The following is a 27,301-nucleotide window of genomic DNA, read 5'->3' as shown; positions in this document are numbered from 1 at the left end:
GGAGCAGCAGCAGCAGTTCAAATGAGAGAAACAGCAGTCAGCTAAATAGATCCATAGCTCTGTGTGGTGACAGCTTCCTCCCTCTCTTATCAGCATGTGACTGGCTCTTGGAGAAGGGGGATGGCACCACTCATTGCTGCTCTGCTGGATGAAGACAGCTAGGAAGAGTTGGCTGACAGGTTTAAGCTCCTTACATGCAAATCATAACCCAGCCCAGAAGCAGTCACAAAAGCAGGAGGGATTCACAGAGTTTCTTCAGGCTCTCCCAGCTAGCCTTGCTGTTATCTCTCACTAATACAACAGGAACAGCAGCAGTAGCAGCGGTGGAAGGACCAGCTACAGCTGGGATGAAGGCAGCTTTGAAGGTACAGAGTGCTGATTTAAAGGGACAGGGGGAGCCTGGCTGCAAAGTCTTCAATCTTGAGAGGGGTCCAAAGAATTGTGGAAGGAAGGCAAAGCTGAGGGTTGTTGTTGTTGTTTTTTTTAAAAAAAATGAAATGAAAATATTTATGGCTGGGTGGTGGAAAGGAGTTGAGGCAGAAGTATATAAACATTGGACCCGAGTGCCTTGGGAATGAAAGGCACAGGGGTGCTGAATAAGGGTTTTAGACTTTGGGATGGCACACTCTGAGGGTCATGAAGGGTCACAGGGAGAAAGCTATAAGGAACTGAGTCCAGGTGTGTGAGAGAGAGGTAGTAAAGAAATGAGTTCACCCAGGTCAGCGGGATGACTAAGCTTGCAACATTAAATACACTTTCTCTGGATTAAGCCCCATTGGGACTTGCATCTGAATAAATATTGAATGGATTGAGGGCCAGTGCTATTAAGTGGAAGCAAGTTCCGACCAACATGCAAAGGACGGGAGCGTAACTGTAGACACAGTAGCAGTCCTGCTGCATGAAAACATGTCCCACTGAACTCTGAGGAAAAACACCCAGAATCGAATTGCTATCTCCAAATGTTTTCTAGGAACTATTGCATGGGATTGTTCAAGTGGAATCTCAAGGGTATGGAGGAAGCAGAAGAAGGCTCGGGTGTTAGGGAGAAACTTTATTTATTTTTTAATTATTAAATGGAATGCGAAAGCTCTATGGGAAGTTGGGTGAAGAGTAAAGGGAAGAAAATAGGGTGGTCAACTTCTTCGACACTAGGGCTCTTGAACTTCTAACAGCAACCAGATACCCAGAGAGACCAAAGCACACAGGTGAAGTTTTCTCCTTCCTACTACCAGGATCAACTTCATCTGCTCAGTTTGACTTTCCACAGAGCCCTTAAAAGCCGCAAAACACCCCCCCCCCAAAAAAAACTCAGAAGTAGGCAACCGGCCGTGACATCCGGCTAGGCCACGGGCAAGGCTGCTACCAGGGCTGGATGCCTGCCTAGGCAAGGGCGACCCTTAAAGTTACGCGCCCTTGCCTGCGCCCGTTTGCTTGGAAGAGAGAGAGAGAGAGAGAGAGAGAGAGAGAGAGAGAGAGAGAGAGAGAGAGAGAGAGAGAGAGAGAGAGAGAGGAACGGCGGGCCGACTAAGCCTCGAGCTACCTGGCAGGCCGGGCTGCCCCCCTGGAGCTGGGCCGCTGCCCCGTCTCCTGCCCCGCCACCCGGGCGCCGCCGGAGCTGCTGCTGCTCCTGAAGCCGCCGGGTGGCGGCGGCGGCGGCGGTTCTGGCGCCTGTTTTCCCGCCCTTCCTCTTCTCCCCCTCAGAGCGCGCTTGACCGCCCAGTGGCCGCTGCCGCCTCCGGGACTCCGCGCTTGGGAGTCGGAGGGTGGGGGAGAAGCTGCTGCTGCTGCAGCTGAGGCGCCGCCATCCCCACCACGCCTGGCCGCTCTTCTTCTTCTTCTCCTCCTCCTCGGCATCTTTCCTTCGCCTCACGCCGCCACCCCTCCCCACCCCCGCCATTTTCAGCCGGGTAGCGGAGAGGACTTTGCAGAAACCAACTTTTGCCGGCCTGCTCTTGCCAACTCCGCCTGACTTTTTCTTTCTTTCTCTCCCTCCCGCCCCCCCCCCCGCCTCTTCCTCCCTCCGTGCTGCGGGAAGTTGTCGATGAGCGCCCCGCCGGTCATCCGGCCGCCCAGCCCCTCGCAGCCGGGCAGCGGCGGCGGCATCTCCTTCCACCTCCAGATCGGCCTCAGCCGGGAGCCGGTGCTCTTGCTGCAAGACTCCTCGGGGGAGTTCAGTCTGGCCCATGTCCGGGAAATGGCTTGCTCCATCGTCGACCAAAAGGTGAGGCGCCTGCTGTTGGGTGGGCGTGCTTCTTTCATTTCTCCCTCCGTCCCTCGCCTTTCCCCCAAGCCTTTGGATTGTTGGGATCGAGTGTTTCTGAGCGTGTGCAGAATGCCTGCTGATCTTACCCCGGCAGCTGTCCACACGGGTTTTGGTTTTATGGGGAGGCGGAGTAAAGCGACGAGAAAGCGTTCGTTTCAGAGAAGGCTACACCCTGGGAACCTAGCATTTATTTTGGAAAGGCGATGGTGGTCTCAAATGCACGTGTGTCTATCGTCCGACCGCTTTGTCTGCTATTATTTGACCCTAAGGTCCCAGGGCGGGTTACTGCATTGCAACTCATCCCTCTACTCACCCCCCCCTCTCTTTATACTTTTCGTTGCAACTTGTGCTCTTTGCGTCTCTGCAAGGTTGCGATTGCTGCACGCGGCGGCCGGTTTCTTTTAACAGAGGTACTGCTCCCCACTCGATCTCCTCCCCGGGGTTTTGAAAAAGGGGGAGTTTGGAAAGAGGACGGGGAGGGGCCGTTTTGAGACAGGGGCTCCCCAGCAGCTGTCTAAATAATAACAGCCCGGCCCCGCAGGACCCGCTGGGGAAGGAAAGTTTCCACTTTGCAAGCCAGAAAACAAAACAAAGTCGGCACGCTTGGTAGGCTGAGCTCAGGCCAGCAATTCGACGCCCGCAAGCCGGCGCTGGGGCACGTGGGATGCCAGCTCTGACCTTGCGAACGGGAGCTTACCCGGCCTCTTGGTTATGGGGAGAGGCAGGCTGCAAGGAATAGCCCCAGGCTGCAAGGTGAGGAGGGTAGGATGGTCGCAAGGAACGGTGCTAGGCACTCGTAGCAAGCCCCATCCATCCCCCCCCCAAAGAATAAATCTACATAGAATTGCAGCCTTATAGCTCAATTTTATTCCCGCCTGCTCAGAAGTAAGCACTGTTCAGTTCAGCCTTAAGTTGCAACCCTGCTTACAGCTTACCTAGGCGAAAGTCCCCTTGAACTCACATGGGCTTTCCTTCTCTATAGGCAAATAGACTATATGGGTGCTGTGGAATTTTTATACTTCACACTCTTTTCAGCAGTCTTGCTCAGTCCTCAAGTGAACTGCAGACCTTAATGTGCTGTCATACACTTTCAATGTCCTTTTCTTATTACCACCTCGCACACTTCTTAATTGTGCTCTGCCCTGTTTTAACCCCATCCCCTCCAGTGTCAAAACTTTGATATCCCCTCCCTATGCATGAGTCACTTTGCTGTCTTCTAGTGAATACTGTAACGCAGGGCAGGGAACTTGCAGTCCTTCCATGGCTGCTGAACTCCAACTACCATCAGCCCCAGCAAGCATGGCCAATGGTAAGTGATGATGGGAGTTGTAGTGCAGCAAATATCTGGAGGGCCACAGGTTCCCCAGGCCTGCTGCAAAGCTTGAATGGAAGATGTGTATCTGTAGATGATGTGTGAGACATACACTTGACTGAGGAAAAGACTAGTCAGAGCTCACAACCAGCACACATGTGGAGTGTGTGCTCTACCTCTCTTTCAAATCAGAACCAGTGAAAGCGGGGAAGGTCCTGTGTGAGTGTCTAGAGGCGGTTGGAGGATGGATGGCGGCTAACAGATTGAGGCTGAATCCCGACAAGACAGAAGTACTGTTTTTGGGAGACAGGAGGCGGGCAGGTGTGGAGGACTCCCTGGTCCTGAATGGGGTAACTTTGCTCCTGAAGGACCAGGTGCGCAGCCTGGGAGTCATTTTGGACTCACAGCTGTCCATGGAGGCACAGGTCAGTTTTGTGTCCAGGGCAGCTGTCTATCAGCTCCATCTGGTACGCAGGCTGAGACCCTACCTGCCTGCAGACTGCCTCGCCAGAGTGGTGCATGCTCTAGTTATCTCCTGCTTGGACTACTGCAATGCACTCTACGTGGGGTTACCTTTGAAGGTAACTACAACTACAACTAATCCAGAATGCAGCAGCTAGACTGGTGACTGAGAGCAGCCGCCGAGACCACATAACACTTGTCTTGAAAGATCTACATTGGCTCCCAGTACGTTTCTGAGCACAATTCAAAGTGTTGGTGCTGACCTTTAAAGCCCTAAATGGCCTCGGTCCAGTATACCTGAAGGAGCATCTCCATCCCCATTGTTCTGCCCGGACACTGAGGTCCAGTGCCAAGGGCCTTCTGGTGGTTCCTTCGCTGCAAAAACCCAAGTTACAGGAAACCAGAAGAGGGCCTTCTCGGTAGTGGCACCCGCCCTGTGGAACGCCCTCCCACCAGATGTCAAAGAGAAAAAACATCTACCAGACTTTTAGAAGACATCTGAAGGTAGCCCTATTTAGGGAAGCTTTTAATGTTTAACAGGCCATTGTATTTTAATATTTTGTTGGCTGGGGAGTGGCTGGGGAAACCCAGCCAGATGGGCGGGGTATAAATAATAAATTATCATTATCATTATTATTTATACCATTTCCACCAAGTAGACCTGTGTGTGCCTTTCATGTGGTTTCCAGGTGATCTCTCATCTAGGGCCAACCCTCCCTTACTGTAAATTGCAAAACAGAATGGTTCTGCCACCAGGCCATTTTATTGGCAGGCTTGACTCTTCCACTTTGAAAATGATGGCATTTGCTTCAGGACATGCGGTCACACAAGAAACCTCCAGAGACAGTCTTACGGCATGAGCCAATTTCAACACCATATCTTCAGGTGTGTGAAAGGGACCAAGAAGGCAGCAACTGATGGAGGCAGTTGGCTATGAAAGTTTGGCTCACTAGAAATCAGGGAGTCCAGTGGATACACACGTGTCACCGTTTGTTGAGTTTTTGCCATCTTGGTGTTAACCATCATTTGTTTCCTATGTAGTTCAGCTTCCTTCCTGCTAAACGTCTGTCTTTGTACCGTCTTTTTGGGGGGGTGGGGGGAGGGAGATAATCATGCTGCCAAATAATAATAAAAGTTCTGGATTTCTAATTTCTCGTGTGTGCAGCTGTTCTTTTTAATATCCCTATAATGATAGTGTGTCATGATGTCAAAAGGAACAAGAAAATCTGGTCTATAGACAAAAGAAACTGCCAAGTTTAGTAAATTCTTATGTCTATGACGTGCACCTTTTTAATATTTCTTGAATAAACCAGAAAGTTGGATATGCAATGGACAGTAGGTTCTTATATACTCTGATTTGACCAGTGCATTGTACAATTTCGTATAGCTCACTCTGTGTGTGTGTGGGGGGGGGGGATCTGCCAGTCAGATACAATGCTCAGACAATGTCCCACCTTATTTTACTCTTACCTATGTTAGTCATGACCTAAATTGCCACACTCTGTTCCTGTTTCATGGATTTATTTGTTTTTATTATTAAGAGTCAGAGCAGGATAAAAAGAGTACAGCCCCTTTGTAGCAATTCGGTAAAGCTGAGCGGTGGTGATTTGCTCAAGGCCATCAAGTGACCTTCATGGCTGAGTGAGTGTTTGAACAGGGACTTCCCACATCAAAGCCCAACACTCTGTCCAATATTCTACACTGCCTGTAAGTAGATGGGGTGTCTGTGTGGGTAGCTATACATAGTTTGCAACTTTTGAAGCAGAGCTGAGTTAGTGTTTCAGAATACTCTGCAATGAGGAAAGGGGGAAAGAAAATCGAGTAAACGGTTGGTGTGAAATTGCAGGATGGTGGGGTGAGGAAAGAGATGTCTGTGTACTGTTGTTTTTTGACCTTCTGTTTAAATTGCGTTTTTCTAGCAGCAAGCTGTGGGAAAATGTGGAATCGAGCAACAGAAACACTACTGCAAGGAAAGATATGCCAATCCTGCATAACAAATCAGTGCCGACTGCATATCTATTATGTGGGGGAGGGGGGGAATGACAGCCTGAAAATCTCTAAGGTGCCAGAGCACTTCTAGTCATGGAAAGTTGTGGAATAGCTATTGGAAATCATTACGATGCCCTAAAAACATAATATCCTGTTTGGTTAGATAGATGTATGATGAAAACAGGATATTCTTGTTCCAGGCAATCACAGTTTCAAGGAGCAGTCATGCAAGTTTCACATGCTTTCTGGAGTTTTGATTTTAACGTTTTGCTGGGAGGGGACACCTCCTAGCCACATGTTAACCAAAGGGTGGAGACTGAAACTTTTTAGATTGTGGAGGGGAAAATGGCAGGAGCACAAATATGGAACTTATGTGTACTTGCTGCCCATTTTCTTTCCCACTGGAAAGATTTTGCCTGAAAAGGCTCAAGCAGGATCCAGGATATAAGGTGCAGGACTTTTGGTATCACTGTGCCAAAACCTGTCATCCCAATTTATGGAAAGCTTCCTCCATGAAAGAGGTTTCTGTTCTCCTGCCATATCCACAAGGTGTTTTAGATTATTATTATTATTATTATTATTATTATTATTATTATTATTTGTATAGGGTTCAGCTCACCTTACTATGGTGAGGTAGCCAAAGTGGTTTGTGTGTGCTCCTTCCCATGAAACATTTCTCCCAAGCTCTTCAACTTTCCTTGCTGCTGATCTAAAAAAGGGGAAGAGTTGTCTCATGTTGCCTTCCCTTTAATTGAAGACCAGGAAGCTAGAGAGGCTTAATACCGTTCTTTTGGGATTGGTGCACTCTCTGATTTCATAGTTAAGAGACGTCTTTACTTTTACTTTGACAATCCCTCCCCCTGCCCCCCGGTACTCACTAATTTATTTAAAAGTTCACTTTAAAAAATAACAATGAAATGACAGTCAGAAGCATGGTAGATGGCCTCCATGGCTTCCTGCTCTTACAGAAAAGCCCAGCCAAGGCTGTTATGAAGTTTTCAGAACATGTGAGCACCTGGGGAGGCTGCAGAGCACAAACTACTGGAGAAAGAGCACTTGCACCATCCCTCAACCACAGAGCAACATAGGAAGCTGCCTTGTGCTGTCCACCTAGCTCAGCCAAACTGACTGGCATTAATTCTCCAGGATATCCGAACAGGGAGTCACTCCCTGTCCTATCTGGAGATGCTGGGGATTGAACCTGCATGCAAAGCAGATGCTGTACCACTTAGCTATGACTCTCCCCTAGTTGGTCCTACTCTGGTTTTCAGTGTTCAGTCTGCTTCTCTAGGTCCTGCTCCCCTCTTTGGTCCTCATCTCTGGAATGCAGAGTTACTGGCATTATGAAAAGAATGGGCTAAGTTTTCACCTTCTAGGTGGTAAAGTGATAGGAGTTGTGAGAAGGCAAGGTAAACAGCACATTCTCTTGTTCTGACACCTGCGGTGTGCTTAGCATGCTTTTTGGTGCTTATGAAAAGCTTGCTCTTGGGGGACAAATTGAGCTTGGTGCAAATGGCTGTGATGATAAGTGTGTCAGGTCCCAGGCTGCCCTGGACAAAAGGGATGTGAAGGTAGGCAGGAGTCTTTCAAGAGGGCTGGTGCTGAATTTCAGCCTGGGGAATTGGCAGGTGACCTTTGTGCATAATGAGGGTAATTGAATAGCACTTAGTCAGCAGCCTGAACTATCTAGTTATAGAACCGCTGAAGACAAAGATGCTGTAACACTGGATAGAAATCGTTACCTACTTTGGAACCAAAGTCACAAATCTTGTCATGCAGCCACTATATTTTGTATTTAATTTGTGATTTTGGAAAAAATACTTGTGACTGACTGGATCTACAAAGCAGAGGAGGGCATGCTTAAGGCTTGTGGGATCTGCTTTGTGTTTTGCTAGAACCATGAGATTAATAAAATGGAGCTTTGTGCAAAAGGTATACATTTAGAATTTAATAGTATGGTGTCTCTGAGTGCTGCTGAGCACAGGGACTCTGGGCTGATGTAATCCTGTTGATTTCCCTGAATCTTTCATGGTTTTGATTCTTAAACTATGGTGTCCTTTTGGAATAGGGTAGGGGTACTGTACTTTGAAATTCAGTACCAACTTTGCCAAGAGTTTCCAGAAGGTTAATCTAATCTTGTTCCTCCTCCTCTTAGAGCCCTTGATCTGTACCATGTTGCTTAATATCTAGATGAAACCAGTGAATGAGGTCATTTTGAGGTTTGGTGTGGGTTTTTGTCATTATGTGGGTGACATCCATCTCTGTCTCCCTTTTCCATCTGGACAAGGTGATGCATTCTCTGTTTTCTTCATTAAATGAAAATACTCGGTTGCATTTTAACAGAAGCTTCTGGTTTGCATATGGTTTCTATTTTCTAGTCCCCCAAATGTTGACAGATTAATTTGTGCATTGTGTATTGTTACAGTAGTTTATTCATAATTTTAAAACCATGTCGTGAGTTGGAAATGGGTTAATCATCCCACCCACCCCCTGCTTTCCCACTCTAAATTGCTCAATTCAAAGTTTTGCATAGGAAGGAAATGTGTTTGCTTTTGTCCTTGGATATTTAAGTATATTTTAAAAAATAAAAATGAAGAGAATTTTATGTTGAGTTAAATCTAAGGATACAATCCTGTGTAGTAGTAGTAGTAATAGGATGCAATCCCATGCACTTTGTAATTGGAATTGTATTTTGGTATGTTATAGGAAGCCAGTGCATATTCTGCATAGTTGATACAATGTGATTACAGGGATTCTGTATTCTGAAAAATGATGTCACATAAACTTGTATGGGTAGTAAATATGTACACAGTTTGTGAATAAAACATGGTTGTTGCTGTTTCCACAGGGAAGTGTCATACTTGCTCACACATATATTTCAAATCTGCACTACAAGTCATTATGAAGCTAATCTGATTAGATTTGCACTAAAAGGATCTTCTGACAATTGTTATTTAAAAATATCTGAACAGAAGATGAAAGCATCTAGGAAGGAATGGCTAAACTTCAATTAGTTATGCTAAATTTCCCACCTATTTTCAGTGTATCATGATTAATCCCAGAGTATGGTTTTACATCTTAATTACAATATCAGTTACTTATAAGTAAGTTCCACTGATTTCAGTGGCTTTGGATGTAAGAAATCCAGCTTTATATCCTACTGTATTCTGAAGCTCACTGGGTAACTTTGTGCAAGTTTCAGCGGTACCTAACATGGTTATGCTGAGGATAAAATATACCCCCATGTAAACTGCTCTGAGTATGTTGGAGTTTGTTGGAGTGTGTTGAAGTTGGTTGGGTTTTAGTGTTTAAGCTTGCATCTTTCCCCCTGACTTGTTCAGGAATAAGTGCTTTTAACCATGTACAGAATTCCTACCAATGAAAAGCAGCTACTATCTCACTGTATGCAATGATGGAACAATAACTTCCATATGAAAGAAATATGGGCTTCAGACTAAGTAAGCCTCAGCATGTCTCATTTGAAAATTAAGACATATTAGCATAAGTTCTTGAACCCATAAGTTTTTGAAAAGGATAGCATACAATCCTATTGCTATCCTATGCTATGATTTTGTTATTGTTTTGCTATGTTATAGAATTGTTGCAATGTTATTGTTTTGCTATGTTGTTGTGAAATTTTTGTAGTGTTTCTTTGAAATGTGCCCCTGTTCCTTTGTTGTAAGCCACTTTGAGCCTGATTTTGCATGTGTGTGGAAAAGCAGCGATATTGGTCTTTACAGCCACAGCAGGCTCTGTAACTCAACAATTTGACTTGACCCCCGAAGATGAACTCTTCCATTTTGTCTCCTGAGACAGATGGATTCCAACCAGATGGATTCCAACCTTCTGACTGTGCAGCTTCTTGAGCAGTTTGTCTGAGCTCCAAAAACAACAGTTGCACCTTTGCAGAAAGACACAGCTGCTAAGTTTGGGCTGAGAGACCAGCAGCCCATTATATCTGACATATGTTGGGGGAAGGAGAGACTTATCTGGCTGCATCCCAGCTGGAGTCATTACCTGACTTGTTCTGCATGGTTCCCTCCTGCTTCCTGAGTCTGAAGTACCAAAACAAACAAACATGATGCAATTGTCTTTATTTGTATGCCTCCCTCTTTATTCAACCTTTGATCAGGGGGCCTCCAACCTTCAGCCCATAATGCTAGAGATGCCACTGAAGAGCAACTACAAATATGAAAAAATAACACTAAGGATGTTTGTGTACCATAAAGCCCTACTTTGATGTTAAAAAGTGACTTTGGAAAGCTACAGGAGACCTATGAGTTCATGATTAGATATCTACCTTTTGGTTATTCACATGGACAAACCATTGCTGGCCTGGGATGTTTCTGGCGTGTGTGCCCAGTGTTCAAGTGTTGGTGGACAGACTGCTGCTTCTATTTTGGTCTCCTGGCACTTGGGGATTCAAATGCTGACAGCAGGGGTACATTTGGCACACTTGTTTGAGCCATATGGAACAATTTGCTCTGTGTACCCTGATTGTGTTGCCCATGCTTTTTGCTTGTGGCATAAATGCCTTGGTTTTGTTTGTTTGTTTGTGTGTTTGTGTGTGTGTAAGAGAGAAGAGTTTAAGGCAAAAGTCTTAACCCCAAGGCCTCCTTTCTATTTTGAATGTATCCTTGTGACTTGAGAATTGATTGAAGCTTTAGAATGATACAATAGTTAGCATAAAATTGACTTGGTTTTGAATATATTTTTTTGGATGAGGTTTATCTAAAGTTTTTGGTATGTTACTGCTGTCTGTTACATGTGTGTGGAATGACAAAGAGTGGAATGCAAGTTTTCTGAGACTCTGCTCGAGCATCCACAGTTAATGTTTGCAACTGAAGAAGCATGCAACACGAGGACATGTGTGGATGAGAACCACAAACTTTGATGAGTTAGAATTGTAGTACAGTGTGCATTGACCTGATATGCTAAAGTAAACAAGAACTTCTGTTTGATTTTTTTTAAAAAAAAACCTTTCACAGTACGAAATGCTTTTTACACATCTGGATATGTTTGTAAAGACTTTGGTCAAGGATAATTACTAATACATATTCTTTGAGTTGTTTATCATGAAAATATATTGTTACAGAGGTTGTGCGCAACCCCACAATCTCTGCCAGGAGGTAGGTAGCAAGATTCCAGGTGGTTCCAGGCACTTACTCAGGGTCATGTTTCCATTGGGAATTCGGGCACATCAGAGACTGTAGTGTTTTAAGATATATGGTTTATTTTACACCTATATACACCTGGGTCTATGTGGAAGAAGTGAGTTCACAGCATTATATCTCAGGAGGGTCTTGCTCCCCGCAGCAGCACAGCGTTGGAGTGCAAGGCCCACCATTCCTGTGGCTCTGTCCCAGCCTGCCAAAATGGTTCTGCCCCACATGACCTGTGCCTGGAGTTCTGGCACCTCCTTCCCAGAAAACCCCTTGCCAAGCAATTCCCACCTTCTGTGACAATTTTCCTCTGTGACACCATACCCACATTGCCCTGTCAACCTTTCCCTCTGTTACTTGTAGGTTCTTTTTGGTCTTGTGGATGGCTTAATGGCAGAACTATCATCTCTTTCTCTGCACCTCTGTCTGGCAGAAAAACCAGTTCAGCATACCAGCTTTGATTAAACCCCAGTACCCAAGAATCTAGAGGGGGAAAGATGGCACCCAGGGATCTGGGGGGTCCCTGTTCCCCCACTAACCCATAACGATACATTTGTTATGCATTGTATTTATGCAATCATGTCTCACTTTATATGGTATTATATGATTACTGTATAGGCTCTATTCTGAAACTCAGGATGTTAGAGAAATTTTATGCTACAACTATCATCCTGTCAGTCACATGATGTCACTATGGCATCACATGATTGTGATGTCACACAGGTTGTCCCACCCACCTTTCAAAATCCCTTGTTCAAACTGCTTGATTTAAGGCAGTCCCCGCCGCAGGGATGACAGATCTGAGCAAACTAGAGTAACACATGACCTTCATTTCTGCTGCTTTCATTGCTACATAAAGGACTGCATTCAGTTTGAACTGGGATGTGTAAAACTGCATCAGACTAGGACCCCTTTGTTATGAGTAGTGTAAGTCCCCAGTGGTACTTGCCCAACTCCAGGCATGTCACCATCCTCAGATCTGGAACAAAGCATTTTCATTTTCAACAACTGGAAATATTTGGAAAATGTGATTTTCCTAAAGTTGTGTTTTTCTTTCAGAGTGGTATGCAGATTATACATTGAAAGAACAACAGGTGCATGATTTGTTGTAAACCGATAACCAAGTGAGGTTGTGGGTAGGCTTGGGCAAGTTTCTAAAGTTAAATCGGCCTACAGGACTCTGAGTAAGAATCGGAAAGTGCTTCATATGCTTAAAAATGCTATAGAAATGATTAAGACTGATTCTTCTGTTGGTTTTTTTTTTTAGAGGATTCTCTGAAAGAAGTTTTTAAAAGCCTTTGAGTAGCTTCATATGGTTCTGCTCATTCATCACCTCAAGTGTAGCAAATCATCCAAGTGGCCTTGTAGTCGAAAAGGATTAAAAAGTCATCCAGTGACTTTATCAGCACTTGGAAAATATCTCTTCCAGAAAGAGAGAGATTTATACAGCAGGATACAAATGTTACACTTAGCAGACAATTGTTTGAAATGTTGCATTTTAGTCTCCCAGTGTAAATAACAAAACCACTTCTTCAGGTTAAAAGATTAATGAGAAACATTGCATGCAGCAAGACTATGCTTGTTAGCCAAATTAGGGAAAATAGATTTTCACATTTTTTCAATCATGGTTTTGGACAATCATTTTCCTGCCTCTTTTAATTGCATTGTCATAATACAATGAGAGAGAAAAAATATTTGTTTTCAGGCAAGCTTAAGTGTGAGCTCCATCTGCTACCCTTACATTGGCAATTTACTGGGAAAAACTAGTTCCGGTCACAATGCAGGTAATTAACTAGTTTACTTCATTATATTTATTGCATTTATATACCACCTTTTCTTGCCAACCTAGCAGTTCGAAAGCACGTCAAAGTGCAAGTAGATAAATAGGTACCGCTACAGTGGGAAGGTAAATGGCGTTTCCGTGTGCTGCTCTGGTTCACCAGAAGCGGCTTTGTCATGCTGGCCACATGACCTGGAAGCTATAGGCCGGCTCCCTCGGCCAATAATGCGAGATGAGCACCGCAACCCCAGAGTCGGTCACGACTGGACCTAATGGTCAGGGGTCCCTTTACCTTTACCTTATACCACCTTTATCTTCCAAGGATCCTAAGGTGGTATACATGGTCCTCCATTTCATCTTCCCAACAACCCTGTGAGGTAGGTTAAGCTAAGAGATGTTGACTGGCCCAAGGTCACCCAGTGAACTTCATGGCTGAGTGGGGGTTAGAGAGCATAGTCATTGCTGCTCTTCTCGCCACCCCCAAGATCATGCTTTCCATGGGAAGTTAGCTGTGTTCTGCTTTTTTTCTGATAGTGGAGATAACAGCTGTTAAAAGCACAGGAACCCTGTTTTCCCCATGCCAACCCTAAACTGAAGCATAGGCTGCTGTACTGTAGCAAGCCCCATTAAACACAGAGAGGCTGGCATCTGAGTAGACATGTGTGCCATTGCACTGTAAGTTAACCATACATTACAATTTTAATGGGCGGCTGGCTACAGGGTTTACACAGCAAGTGGCTAAGCTGCTTTGCAAAAGTTTCACATTTTGCAATTGCCATTTGGGAAGGGGATTCTTTAACATCCACCCACACTTATTGTGTAGTAGTATTTGCAAAAAATAATGTCTAGAGTCACTGACTTACTTGCTTGAACATCAAATGCATTATCTTCCTCTTCATCTGTAGGCCTTTGTCGTTTTAACGAACCACTTTTTAACCAACGGTCCATTTTTAACTACGTGAACTGTAGCTTCCGCGAAAAACAACGCTTTGTTTACAAACACTACTGTTTTGCAAAGAGGCAGCGCGCGCCAGGGAGGAGGGAGGGGAAATGGAGAAGACAGGGTACCTGCGCAGTAGCGCACAAATGAAGCCAACGCGCGCAAAGCATCTTGGGGAGGTGAGCGTTAGTAGAATGCGCGCACTGCCTCTTTGCACAACAGTAGTGTTTGTAAAGCGCCACCTAACGGCATACAGCAGAACTACTACCTCTATCTAATTCTAGTTTTGCGCTAGACTCTGCTCATGCAGGAAGCGGCCAAAACAAAAAATCTGTTATCATACGAAATATATTTAATATATTTTTTATTCTAATAGCATCTTGCGGACCCCTCTGGCATAGCTCGCGGACCCCTGGGGGTCCGCGGACCACCTGTTGGGAACCACTGGTCTAGGGCAGTGTTCCTCTGCCTTTTTAAACCAATGCCACCTTTCAGCTAATGTAAAAAAATCCCACATGCACTTAAATCCTGGCTTCCATAATCATTTTTTTAAAAATATTCAAATAGCTTGAAATATCATGTTTAATTTTTAACTTATATTGTGCATATTTTTGGAAACATGCCCCTTGTCCCAAGTGTGGTGTAGTGCAGTGATGGGCAACCTTTTGAGCTTGGTGTGTTAAAATTCGCCAAAAAACCGAGCATAACTCGGGTGGTGTGTCACTTGAGAAAAAAACCCCATAATTTCGCGATATTTATAGTTTAAATAACAAAAATTTATAATTGTAATATATAACTGTATTTAATAAACCAAAAACTAATTATTTAACCAAACCAAACCAAAAAACCCTTATTTATCACAAAGTGCCCAGAGCTGTTGAGCTTTTTTGAGGGAGCTGCTGACCAAAGTTTTGGAGGTTTTTTTGGGGGGCAGGGTGCAAAAGTTGCTTTGCTTTTTGGGGGAATGCCCCAAAGGTGCTGCACTTTTTTTGGGGGGGGGAAGAGAACAGAAATAAATGACGAATAATACATTCGCTGGAACTAACACGCAGCACCAACATAGTCTGACAAAGCGCCAAACCCCCCCAGCACAGAACGGGTTAAAAAACGAATGTTGTTACACCCAATCATAGTCTTCCAAAGCGCCAGAAAAAACAGCACAGAAAGGGTTAAAAAACAATCTGGTTACCAGCAGCAACAACAACAACAAAGGATCTGGGTTTTAACAGCGGAAACAAGCTGTAGCGGAGACAAGCTGTAGGAGGAGCGGGAGAACAAATGGGGAAAAACCAACAACAGTGCGAATGGGCCGATGGGGCACGTGTCAGTAGTGAGGGCTCTGCGTGTCACGTCTGACACGCGTGTCATAGGTTCGCCATCACTGGTGTAGTGGTTAAGAGTGGTAAATTGGGATGACAGGTCTCCGCTCCATAACATGCAGCTTCTGGGTGACCTTGGGCTAGTCACATTTCTTTGAAGTGTCTCAGCCCCACTCACCTCACAGAGTGTTTGTTGTGGGGGAGGAAGGGAAAGGAGAATGTTAGCCACTTTGAGACTCTTTCGGGTAGTGATAAAGTGGGATATCAAATCCAAACTCTTCTTCTTTTTCTTCATCTGCATATGCCCCCCTTGGGGGGCATGCAGTCCAGTTTAGAAGCACTGATCTAGGGAGTAGCTGATCTCAGATGACCCACCACAGAAAAGATGCACCCTGGGTGTTAGGGAAAAAGGGCAAACTATGGAGAAAACACACATCTCTGTAGGAACTCAGGGATGCATATTGCCTGGTGTCCAAACAACTCACTTATCAATCATGGTTTGAATTCACTCATTGGCTAAAACACTGACAGAAAGGAGCAGTCAGGCTGGCTTATTTTTCAGAAATTGCTTAGAAGGGTACCAGCACAGTTTGTTTCAAAACCTTTATCCTAGGCCAGGGGTTAGCAACCTTTTTCAGCCGTGGGCCGGTCCACCGTCCTTCAGACCATGCCCTACAAATAACCCAGAGATGCATTTTAAATAAAAGCACACATTCTACTCATGTAAAAACACCAGGCAGGCCCCACAAATAACCCAGAGATGCATGTTAAATAAAAGGACACATTCTACTCATGTAAAAACACGCTGATTCCCGGACCGTCCGTAGGCCAGATTGAGAAGGTGATTGGGCCGCCTCCGGCCCACGGGCCTTAGGTTGCCTACCCATGTTCTAGGCAGTGTTCAAAGCTCCCATTGTTCTAGGTGACAGGGAATTTCATTAGCGCGAGCAGTTTCTGAGCTCTGGGTGCATTACTGTGCCTAAGATTTCAGATTCAAACTGTAGAGTGGAAGGAAAGAATGACCTTTTCCCGCCTCCCCACTTCCAGCTACTCTCTGAAGACTGGAGAAGAGACCCTCTTAAGAATATTAGGGAGTGAGTAGGGGAAGGACTAGACCATGTGAAAAATGAACGTAATATTTTAGCTGCAGTTCGTTTTCAGCTTTGTATTCTTATAAAAAAGCACGCCTAGACATTCTGTTGTTGCACACATAACCTAGGTTTAAGGTGCCATTTAGCTCCTAGATTTCATATCTGTTTCTAATACTGATTCTAGGCAGGCTAGAGCTTAACTTCCAGAGTCTCATTCTGGGGGTGACACTGGAGGCCTTCACAGGTGGTATGGCACCCACAAGCACTATCTAGTGCAGTGCTGTTCCTCAACTTTTTAGATTTTCCCAGCCTTGCACTTTGATCTTTTTAGCTAGAAGTAGCCAGGATTCAATCTAGGGCATTTGGAAAGCTAAGTATTTGTACCCCTTCGTATCGAGTTCATTCTCTCTCCCTCCCTGGTCCGTCAGAGATGCAGAAGGTCCACATAAGGATGTCTATAGAAAACAGCCTCCTCCCCCTTTTTGCAACCAATGCTGCATGATAAAAATGCATGCATGAAGCTGCTGTTATTTTGGAGGGCTAGGCAGACAATTATGTCCACATGGAATGAGTGATATCAGGGCCGTCTTGAGCAGATCGCGCGCCCTGGTGCTGAGGGGCGGAGATCGCTCCGTCGCCCGCCCCACCCTCGCAGGGCGCAATTGGTTTCCGCGTGGCGCCCTCCTTGCCAGGCCGGCGCCCAGCTTACCAGCCCCACGCCGTGGTGCACTGCGCCACCGGGGGGCTACGAAGAGCCAGCCCTGAGTGATATTTTGTGTTTATGTAGCCACACTCACTTGGGGGAGAAACTACTCATTTCCACCCTGCAGGTCAACTTTGACAGGTTGGTGGGGCAACTCTCCAGTTAGTCTTTAGTTTCTACAGGATTCAATATGTTTGGTTTTTAAGCAGTTTCCTCGCCCACTAAAGTTAGTATTCACTCTGTGTGTGTGTGTGAGAGAGAGAGAGAGAGAGGGAGGGAGGGAGAGAGCGAGGGGGGTGGGTGGGCAGGCAGGCACCAGAGTTTTAGCTAACAGATTCTTCAGTGCATTGTTATGAAGGGAGCATGAGGAATCTCTAATTTTAACAGCATTTCATCTGTCAAACCTCATCCAAATGTAACAGCAGCAGTTGAAGCATAATTGCTTCAGCAATAAAGAGGATGACATAAAGTATGCAGTGGCTGGAAGGAAAATTATGCCAAAATCACTGCAACCCCCCCCCCCCCAAATCTCTAGAAGTTATTGTATGATTAGAATCACATGTTGTGAATACTATTTTTAATTTCCCATTTGTCAGTGCATCTACCATTGGAGGGGTTGATCTGGGTTGGAATCCCAGGGGGGAGCATGTTGGACATAGATGTGAAATGCCTCTTGGTTACTGGGAGAAGACTTGTTTCATAATTTCACGACGGGAGTGCCTTCTTATTGCATGTGTGCAATTATCCTTAGATGGACTGCCCTGGAGATTATCCTTCCCTATGAAGGTATCGTTGATTTTCCTGATGATTTAGGCTGCAATCCTTTAGCCACTTACCTGGGAGTAAAACCCACTGGATTCAATAGAACCTATTTCTGTATAGACCTGGTTAGGACTGTGCTGTTCTCATTTCTTGTAGTGGAGAATGATTAAAAACTGACTAGTATTAAGGTTATTAATGTGGGTCTTCCAGAAAATTTGGAACTGGAAAAATGTGCCGATGCCATAAATTGAGTGGATTCTGATTTAGTATGTTCATTTTGACTTTATGGAAAGCACACTCTGTTCTCTGTCATTGGTCAGGGAAGCGTAGGTCAATGGAAGGCTGCTCCTGCTGCCTCTCAGAAAGATTATCATGGCAAAGGGAAAACCAGCCTGAGGTTTACTTCCTCCATCCCTCCCAGAGCACTCTGCTCTAACAACCAGTCTAACTGTCCCGGGACTTCATAGAAACATAGGAAGCTGCCTTACACAGAGGTAGACCATTGATCCATTTAGCTCAATGTTGTCTACACTAACAGGCAGTGACTCTCCAGGATTCTCTCACATCTCTGCCTGGAGATGCCAGGGACTTAACTTCTGCAGATGCTCTACTACTGAGCTACAGCCCTTCCCTTTCAGAGCAGAAGAGACCCATGCTGCGTCCTCAACCACCGTCCAGAAAACTCTCTCTGTGTGTTGGCTGCAGGGGAAATAGGTGTGAGGAGCTGAAACAGTGGCAGCTTGCCAGTAAAATTGTGTGTGGTTGGAAAAATGGCACTGTGGGTACATATTACACACCACTGTGGCAGGTATTCTAGAAATGAAACTTCTGTGTTTTTGCCTTTGTACCTATTAACTTTTAATCATTAACAATTGCAATTAACATGGCAGTGCCAAAGCCCTTCTGTTACCTGCTGTGGTCTGTGAATAGGATTCATTATATTAGATTATAATTACAGCTGACTTTGAAAAGATCAAGGAGGGTTGCATTAGTTCAAGGATACAGCTTGCCACTGGTTTGCAAGTTTTGTGGGCTGATCCCATACAGTTCTCCTTGAAAATTACTTTTTTAAAGTGTTGTTGAAACAGCCGTAGAGCCTGTGAAAGTTTAAATTTAGACCAAATGATACCTTTGCATCCCTTTCTTGTTTTTTTTTTGTAAGCTAAGTGGCCCATGAAGGCGGTGTAAACTTGGCAAACTACTTTCTCTTGAGTTTGGATAAAAACCCTTTTTGATATTTGAATAAAATAAAGTGTCATTTATTTGTCTTGTCTATTCCAGAGACTTCAAAACTAGTCAACTCTTAAGCCTGTAGGCCAACCATGGGAAACCTGTATCACTCCAGATGTTGTTGGACTCTAATTTCCATCAGCATAGTCAGTGCTCAGGGATGATAGGAGTTGTAGCCCAACAGCCTATGCAGGGGCACAGGTTTCCCATGCCCACTGTAGATCATTGTCAAAGATCCTCAAGACTTGACTGGCCTTGGTAGCCAAGCCAAAAATTATAGGGATCCTGTCCATCCCTGGCTGTGTGCTTCTGTGCAAGATTGGAGAAAAACCCTGCTCTTCTCTAGTTCCAAACTTGAGGGTGGGTTCAGGGAATGGCAGCAGCAGGCGTGTCTGTTTGGCTATGCAGCCCTGCGATACTCTCTTCCCACCTGTGGAGCTGGGGATGGAAGCATGTTTCATTGAACAACTGGGGGATGTTGCATCATCATTCTGCAGCTCACAAGTTTAGGAAGAAGGTTGGGGTTCATCACACTTTCTAGACAGCAGTGGAACACTTGCAGCGAGTAGGAACACAGAACCATGGCCAAGAGAGTATTTTGACCAGGCATCCCCAAACTTCAGCCCTCCAGATGTTTTGGACTACAATTCCCATCTTCCCCTACCACTGGTCCTGTTATCTAGGGATCATGGGAGTTGTAGGCCAAAACATCTGGAGGGCCGCAGTTTGGGGATGCCTGGCTTAAGCTGTGTGTGTTTGATGCAATCAGATGCAATTAATGTTTGTTGTTTTACTATGTTTTTATATTTGCTGTAAGCCACCCAGAGTGTCTGGGGAAACCCAGCCAGATGGGCAGGGCATAAATAATAAAATTATTATTATTATTATTATTATTATTATTATTATTATTATTATTACTATTACTATGTCAGGTGTCATATTGTATATGAGAACTAGCAGAGACCAAATACTTCTGACATCAAGCGCCAGCACTTGTCTGCTTTAATTTTGGCTTATTTTTTACATGCCCACACTCCCCCCCATCCCACCAAGACAAGAACTGGCATTACAATTGTGTGGCATGGGAAATAACAAGTCAACTGCATTACCTTCTTTTATCTCCTTACTGAAACCAGAACTTGGGAGGGTAGGGGAATTCATCTTCCACAAAGCCCAGGTCCTGGCTTGTCTGGATGAAAAGGTCGTCCAGTAGCACCTTAGAGACCAAGTAAGTTTGTTCTTGATATGAGCTTTTGTGTGCATGCACACATGCACATGAAAGCTCATACCAATGACAAACTTAGTTGGTCTCTAAAGTGCTACTGGATAAATTATTTATTTTTCTATATTTCTACTGCGTCAGACTAACATGGCTACCTACCTGAATCTTGGACGAAAAGAAACATTTATCAAACTTCCTTTCCAAGGACTTTATTTCTGATGCTTCACTCACCCATGTTACATGAGCATCTGGCTATGGCTGAGCCTCGATTCCTGCTATTGGGATCAATGTTCAGTCTTGGAATGCTTAAGTGGTAGAGAAGAAAGATGGGTATGTGAGCATGAACAGAGTGAAACACCACAACTAGTCTCCACATATTTAGAGCAGTTGACATGATCACCCCAGGTGTCTTCTGTCACAGAGCCAAAGTGGTTGCCTCGTTTTCTGAGGATATGCAGGCAATCACAATCACATCACAGTGGGGTGACTACAGTGCTGTTGACAGAAGAGTCTAACTGAGCATGGCCTAGAGTACTGAGTTAGGGCCTACTGTATACATGGCAGTGATAGTGGCAATGAAGCATTACTTCTCTCCACCTTCTGCATCTGTGTAGACTGCAGTAGAATCATCCTGTGGAGTTGTTCTGAGTGGTCAGAATGCTGTTGTGTCTTGCTCTACAAGGTGGTTAGGAGGACCAGTAGGTGAACAGTTTACAAGACACTTGGTAGAAGAAGAAAAAATCTCATCCATTGCAATCTAGGTGCTATAGTTGGTGTAGAGCAGGCATCCCCAAACTTCGGCCCTCCAGATGTTTTGGACTACAGTTGCCATCATCCCTGTCCACTGGTCCTGTTAGCTAGGGATCATGGGAGTTGTAGGCCAAAACATCTGGAGGGCTGCAGTTTGGGGGTGCCTGGTGTAGAGGCAGTAGGTGCATTTTGGGTCGTTCCTAGTACAGAGGTGCTCCTAAGTAGAAGTTCCAGAAAACTGCTTGGACCTGTGCTTCCTAGGCACAGGGCAAGCAGAAGTGGGGTGATCCCTTAGATAAGGGACGTTATCTAGGGAATTAGAGTATGACGTCAACCACCTCTTTCCTCGGTGACAGAGAACACTGAAGCTGATCCAAACAAAACAGAGCTCCTCCAAGTGAGTAAAACAGATGGGCTTAACATCTTTCTCTCAATGTAGCAGATAAATTGAATAATGTACAGACCACATTGAACTATAGCATCCGCAGTATATCACAGATATAATAAGGCTAATAGGTGCTTTGTCAGGTGGAGATGATTTGGGTTAAACCTATAGCTACTTATACATAATTTTCTAATTGTCATGTTTCACTAACAGGAGAACTTATTTTGTGATGCCAGTAGCATTATTCTGTGTTTATTTCAAGCTGACCTGATTAGCTTGTCCTTTAAAAGTGTTCAGAAAACAGTCCACATTGAGGCTTGCTGTGCATCTCCCCGCCCCTTCCCCCCCTACTTCTTTTTCTTTTTTGACATCTGCAGTTCATGTGACTAAATATTTGATTTGCTGAAATGTACATTTTGGATTTGACTGTCATGGTGTTTGCTCTGATATGACTGACATCTTACAAATGCCTCGCAGCAGTAATTGCCTCCAACTCCCAGCATCACATTTGAAGATATTAGTATGCATGGATGTGTGTGAAAAAGAACTGCAGCTGAAGGGGTGTGCTGTTGCTCATCATACTCTGCAACCTAATCTTGGTTTTTATTTGTTTCATGGATTGAATGAAAATGTGGAGGGAATTTGAACTAGGGCTATTATCAGTTTTGATTGCACCCATTTTTTGTTCTGCTTCTGTTAAAAAAACATCAACCATGTATTTTGAGGAGTAATAGGAAGGCAGTGGGGAGGAGGCTGGTTCAACAATATGTCCGTATCATAATTAATGAGTGGTGCTGCAAGAAATACTGTCATTAAACTGGAAAAGGAAATATTTCAGTGGGTAGAGGAACACGTGTGATCTAGCTAGGATACATTGCAATTAGATGGATATTTACAATTAAGAACTGGGTGGAAAAATCAAGAAGGTCAACTGCTAGTAGTTGGATTATTCTTAATATGTACATACTGTTGCCATACAACTGCAGAACTGAATGGAGGTACTGTATATTCCTGCGTATAAGACTACTTTTTAACCCAGGAAAATCTTCTCAAAAGTCGGGGGTCGTCATATACGCCGGGTCGTATTTCTTATACGGCGAGTATATCCCAAACTCTATATTTTAACTGGAAAAGTTGGGAGTCATCTTATACGCCCAGTCGCCTTATACGCCGGAATATACGGTACTTTATAGTGGTTATTTTGTATTCCTGCAGTTGGTCGGGCAGTTTGAGTGCCGATAGAAAATGAGAAAAATGATGGCAAGTCCAGCATGGCAGGAAATTGTCTTTTTTGAAAATACTGTGTTTTGGATGGTAAAATTGGCACTAGACACTCCCTCGCAAAAAAATGAAAAGAAAAGAAAATATCATTGTGGTCTGAGTTAAATGCATGTGTGCAGCTGTTGGCTTCTAGACCCAGAGGGTAGGCTGTACCTACTTGGCCTGTTTTGTCCCCAAAACCATTGTGGCAGAACTGATAATCACTTTCCCAAATGTGTCTCTGGTTTGTGGGCTTTTACATGCTTTTCGGGGAAGAAATGGAGGCAGTGAGAGATTTTACTTTCTTGGGTTCCATGATCACTGCAGATGGTGACAGCAGTCAAGAAATTAAAAGACGCCTGCTTCTTGGGAGAAAAGAAATGACAAACCTAAACAGCATCTTAAAAAGCAGAGACATCACCTTGCCGACAAAGGTCCGTATAGTTAAAGCTATGGTCTTCCCAGTAGTGATGTATGGAAGTGAGAGCTGGACCATAAAGAAGGCTGATCACCAAAGGATTGATGCTTTTGAATTGTGGTGCTGGAGGAGACTCTTGAGAGTCCCATGGACTGCAAGAAGATCAAACCTATCCATTCTGAAGGAAATCAGCCCTGAGTGCTCACTGGAAGGACAGATCCTGAAGCTGAGGCTCCAATACTTTGGCCACCTCATGAGAAGAGAAGACTCCCTGGAAAAGACCCTGATGCTGGGAAAGATTGAGGGCACTAGGAGAAGGGGATGACAGAGGACGAGATGGTTGGACAGTGTTCTCGAAGCTACGAACATGAGTCTGACCAAACTGCAGGAAGCAGTGGAAGACAGGAGTGCCTGGCGTGCTCTGGTCCATGGGGTCACAAAGAGTCGGACACAACTAAACGACTAAACAACAACAGGTGCTTTTCATTCACATCCTTATGCCCCTGAAGTTGATGTAAGGAGAGGAAAGAGCTGGTGGGGAACTTCATAAGGAGCATTGCAAAGGTTTTTTTTTTGTGTGGAGTTGATGAAGTTTCAGAAAATGAATGAGTTTACTTCGACCCTTGTGGTTCCTTCCGACTCTACAATTCTGTGATTCTATGATTTGGGTTTGGACACTGAAGGGTGAATCAGCCTTTTATTTTGTATCTTACACATTTGTCACTGTTGAAAGCGATTTGCTCTTTAATATTTTAAAGTGACCTTTGAAATTTGAATCATTGTTTGTCTACAGGACTAGTAAAAAGATTTTATGTATTGTGTGTATGACGAAAGCAGACCAGTTGGCACAAAGGAGTAGTAATATCACATTACTCCATTCCCGAGTATTCTTGCTGCATATTATTTCAGTTTAATCAGTCCCTTGATCTACTGTTTGTTCTTCATTTGTTTTTCACCTATTGATCCTCCCCCCCACCCCGCCCCCCCCGTGACAAAGGCTTTTTACCATAGAGGATTATTTGATAGATTTGCGCTATGCAGCTGGTGTGGTGTTTGTATTTTTGTGCAATACTTCAAAGTGCCTGTTGGGCCAGGTTCCAGTTTACAAATTTTGGAGCTTGCTGATACAATCATGGATTCTGAGGAATATTGTTACCAGTTCTCACAGTCAGGCAATTAGATTGTGTTCTTGGAGTTTCTGTTGTCGCCTTGGTTTTTGCCATGTTTATGTATGTGCATAGACATACTACTAGGCTATGGAATTTTCAGGCCTGATTTGGCATTTGGAAGATTAGCTATTGCAATTATGTGTATTACTAGCAGGGTGGATAAAAATCAATGATTTTTTTAAAAAAATCAAAAAAATCGGATTTTTTTGATTTAAATCGGATTTTTTTGATTTAAATCGATTTTTTTGATTTAAATCGGATTTTTTAAAATAAAATGCTTTTTGAGGAAAATATATTACCATCCAAAGGTCATTCCATCATGAAATAAAGATTAGTTTTTTAATTATGTAGAATAAGGTTGTATATGTTTATTTTTGGGGGTAAATAAATGCCATTAATCCATTCACAATGTCATGCTCTTCCAGAGGTTTTTGTAAGATTATTGGGCAGATTCTCTGCCTACAAGATATTATCACAGGTGCTTGGTTTACTTTTGCAGTTCTCAAAACTGAATTTGACTCAACAGAGATCACATGCCTCTTCTTCACAGCAAAAATGTTATAACATGAACAGAGTTGAGAAAAAGACCTTAATCCTATTGTTCTACAAACCTATGAATACAGAAACAACCCCTTCAGTGCTAAGTTTCAAGAAGTTCAGTGAATAGAATAGAAACAATATTTTTCTGATTGTTTGGAGTGGACAGTATTTAAGTTTTTCATGTAATTTAAATCGACTATGATTTAAATCAAGCCTTACTGACTAGTGATTTAAATCGTGATTTAAATCATGATTTAAATCAGTTTGATTTAAATCAAATCCACCCTGATTACTAGGGGCTGTGCCCCTGCTTGATTCACTCATCAACCCCAACTACTCCCCCAACCCTTTGCCAACTCCACTATTCTTAAACCTCACTGAACCCACCTATTCCCCTTACAGTGCTTCCCATCCTCCCTGCAGGGCACAGTTGACCCATGTAAAAAAATTCCCCCTTTGCAGGCGTGTCCAATGTCACATGGGAAGTACTTGTAAACATGGGTTACCAGAGATATGTGTAAAAAGAAATATTTCTGATTTGTTCAGTCATGTAAATGCATGTAAATTTACTTTGGACTCACAATAACGAGTATCGGGAATTTTAAATCAGGACATAACCCTGATGTGGGGACCTTTTTTTGCCATGGGTCGGCAAACTAAGGCCCGGGGGCCAGATCTAGCCCAATCGCCTTCTAAGTCCGGCCCGCGGAAGGTCCAGGAATCAGTGTGTTTTTACATGAGTAGAATGTGTGCTTTTATTTAAAATGCATCTCTGGGTTATTTGTGGCGCATGGGAATTCATTCATTCCCTGCCCCCCATTTAGTCCGGCCCCCTACAAGGTCTGAGGGACAGCGGACCGGCCGCCTGCTGAAAAAGTTTGCTGACCCCTGTTTTAGGCTTTGCAGCCCAGCTCTTTATCAAAATTGGCCTCGTAGGCCAAATCACACAGGTGGGAGGGGCTTCTCAGCTCCTCCCGATCCCTCTTCTCTCCCTGCTGCTGGTATAAGCAAGCCTTCACTTGAAAAATGCTGATATTATTCTCTTGCTTTCCTCAGGAGCAGCAGCAGGGTGGAGGTGGGGCAAAGGGGAGAAAGAATCTTTCTCCCCACCACCACCACCACCTTGCCAGTGGGCTAAGTGACAGCCCACATTTTAAAATGCAGGTTTATTCTGTTACTGCTTACTCTGGAGGACTAGCAGGGGGTTGGGGGAGAGATACGAACCACCCATTCCTCTCCTGCCCTGCTGCTGCTGGCATAAGGAACAGAATAAAGTTTCTTCCCTACACACCCGCCCACCCGCCCACCTGCACCACCACCACCACTGCTGGGATAGAAAAGTGGTTCGACAAACCATTTCTGCCTCCTTGAGCAAAGCACACTCAGCTAGTGGTGGTTGGGAGCATGCCTTGTTCTAGTGCAAAAGAGCAATCGGGAGCCTAGCTCTGAATTGTTTCTTCAAGTTCTGCATTTACTCACCCTACACCTGATGTCATTAACCCCCCCTCTCAACAAACAGAATGGTCTTTGCTGATGCTCTGTTGCAATGGCAAAACAAGGGTAACAACATTAAAACAGTAAATCAGCTGACTTTTCAGAAGTCTCCTACCCTTGTCATGCCAACACTTTACAGCATTTGTTCTAATACCAGCAACTGTAGTATCCTTTGCCAGTTCATGTACTGTACATCAATCCAGTATTTAAGGATTTCTTGCAAAGGCAACAGGTTTTCCTGTACATATTGCTAAGTGTTGCTATCCTAATTTCCACAGATTTTGTCTTCTTTAAAAACAAACAAAGCAGAAACAGAACTCTGTTTTCCCCCTCTTTTGACCATTCCTTCCATTTGAAACTGGATGAAAGTTAAAATTATAGGGTATCCTTGTTTGTGATTGTATGCCCCTTTATATCAGGAAATATTGTCTTAAGGGTGTTGTTCCCTCAGTGTAAATAAATAATTATTCTGTTACAAGTCAATAATTTTAGAGATTTTACTAAACTGCTAGGTAAGGATATAAAATCCTGACATAAATTAAACTTTGCTCTCAGGAAGGTTTGCAGCCGTAAAAATGAAGACATCATCCAGTCTTTGTTTTATTTTTTCTAACCCTTTTTATATCTATACCTCAGATGCTGAAGAAATATCAGATCATTTTGAATTCTTTTATCACAATGGATGTAAACCTGTGATTTTCTCAGGCAATTCTATATAGAAGCATTACAGGGGATTAGATGCATCTAACTGAAGAAATTATTACAGAACATTTCAGCTAATGCAACTCTTTACCTCTCAAAATTTATGGCTCATAATGGTTGCCTTTTGGAGATCAGTCCACATAAATGTTATTCATAGAAATCAGTGCCTATTATTCTTGCAAGTTTGCAAAAACTTCATGAGATTGTTAATCCATTTCCCCAAAACTGTATTATTAGTCTGGGGGAAAATTGTGCAAGTCAACAGTCACCATTCTGGTTGTCTCTAATCCCTGTTTTATACTGTAGGCTATGCTGTTTTGGAAGTTATGGGATATGCAGAATACACAA

At 44.0% G+C, this 27,301-nt stretch overlaps 1 protein-coding gene across 7 annotated transcripts in view; it reads left to right on the top strand.

The window, feature by feature from the left end:
• Positions 1 to 210: 210 nt before the first annotated feature.
• PRKD1 (protein kinase D1) overlaps positions 211 to 27,301 on the top strand; it is a 105,502-nt gene continuing 78,411 nt past the window's right edge. For 4 of the 7 annotated variants that reach the window (XR_015950398.1, XM_088671353.1, XM_088671358.1 and 1 more), the window contains exons 1-2: positions 230 to 365; positions 2,036 to 2,221. Coding sequence is in view for 5 of the 7 variants with exons in the window: in XM_088671353.1 (XP_088527479.1) it covers positions 348 to 365; positions 2,036 to 2,221 (204 nt within the window). In the remaining 2 variants the exon portion in view is untranslated. Of the gene's footprint in view, positions 366 to 1,738; positions 2,222 to 27,301 lie in introns of those variants that run through there. The other 3 variants (XM_088671375.1, XM_035110208.3, XM_088671362.1) reach the window with 3 other exon arrangements.

This window comes from Zootoca vivipara, chromosome 1, assembly GCF_965207765.1.
Source record: "Zootoca vivipara chromosome 1, rZooViv2.hap1.1, whole genome shotgun sequence".
In the NCBI taxonomy this organism is placed as follows: domain Eukaryota; kingdom Metazoa; phylum Chordata; class Lepidosauria; order Squamata; family Lacertidae; genus Zootoca; species Zootoca vivipara.
Note: the sequence above shows the minus strand (reverse complement) of the source record. Positions and strands in the feature narration are given on the sequence as shown.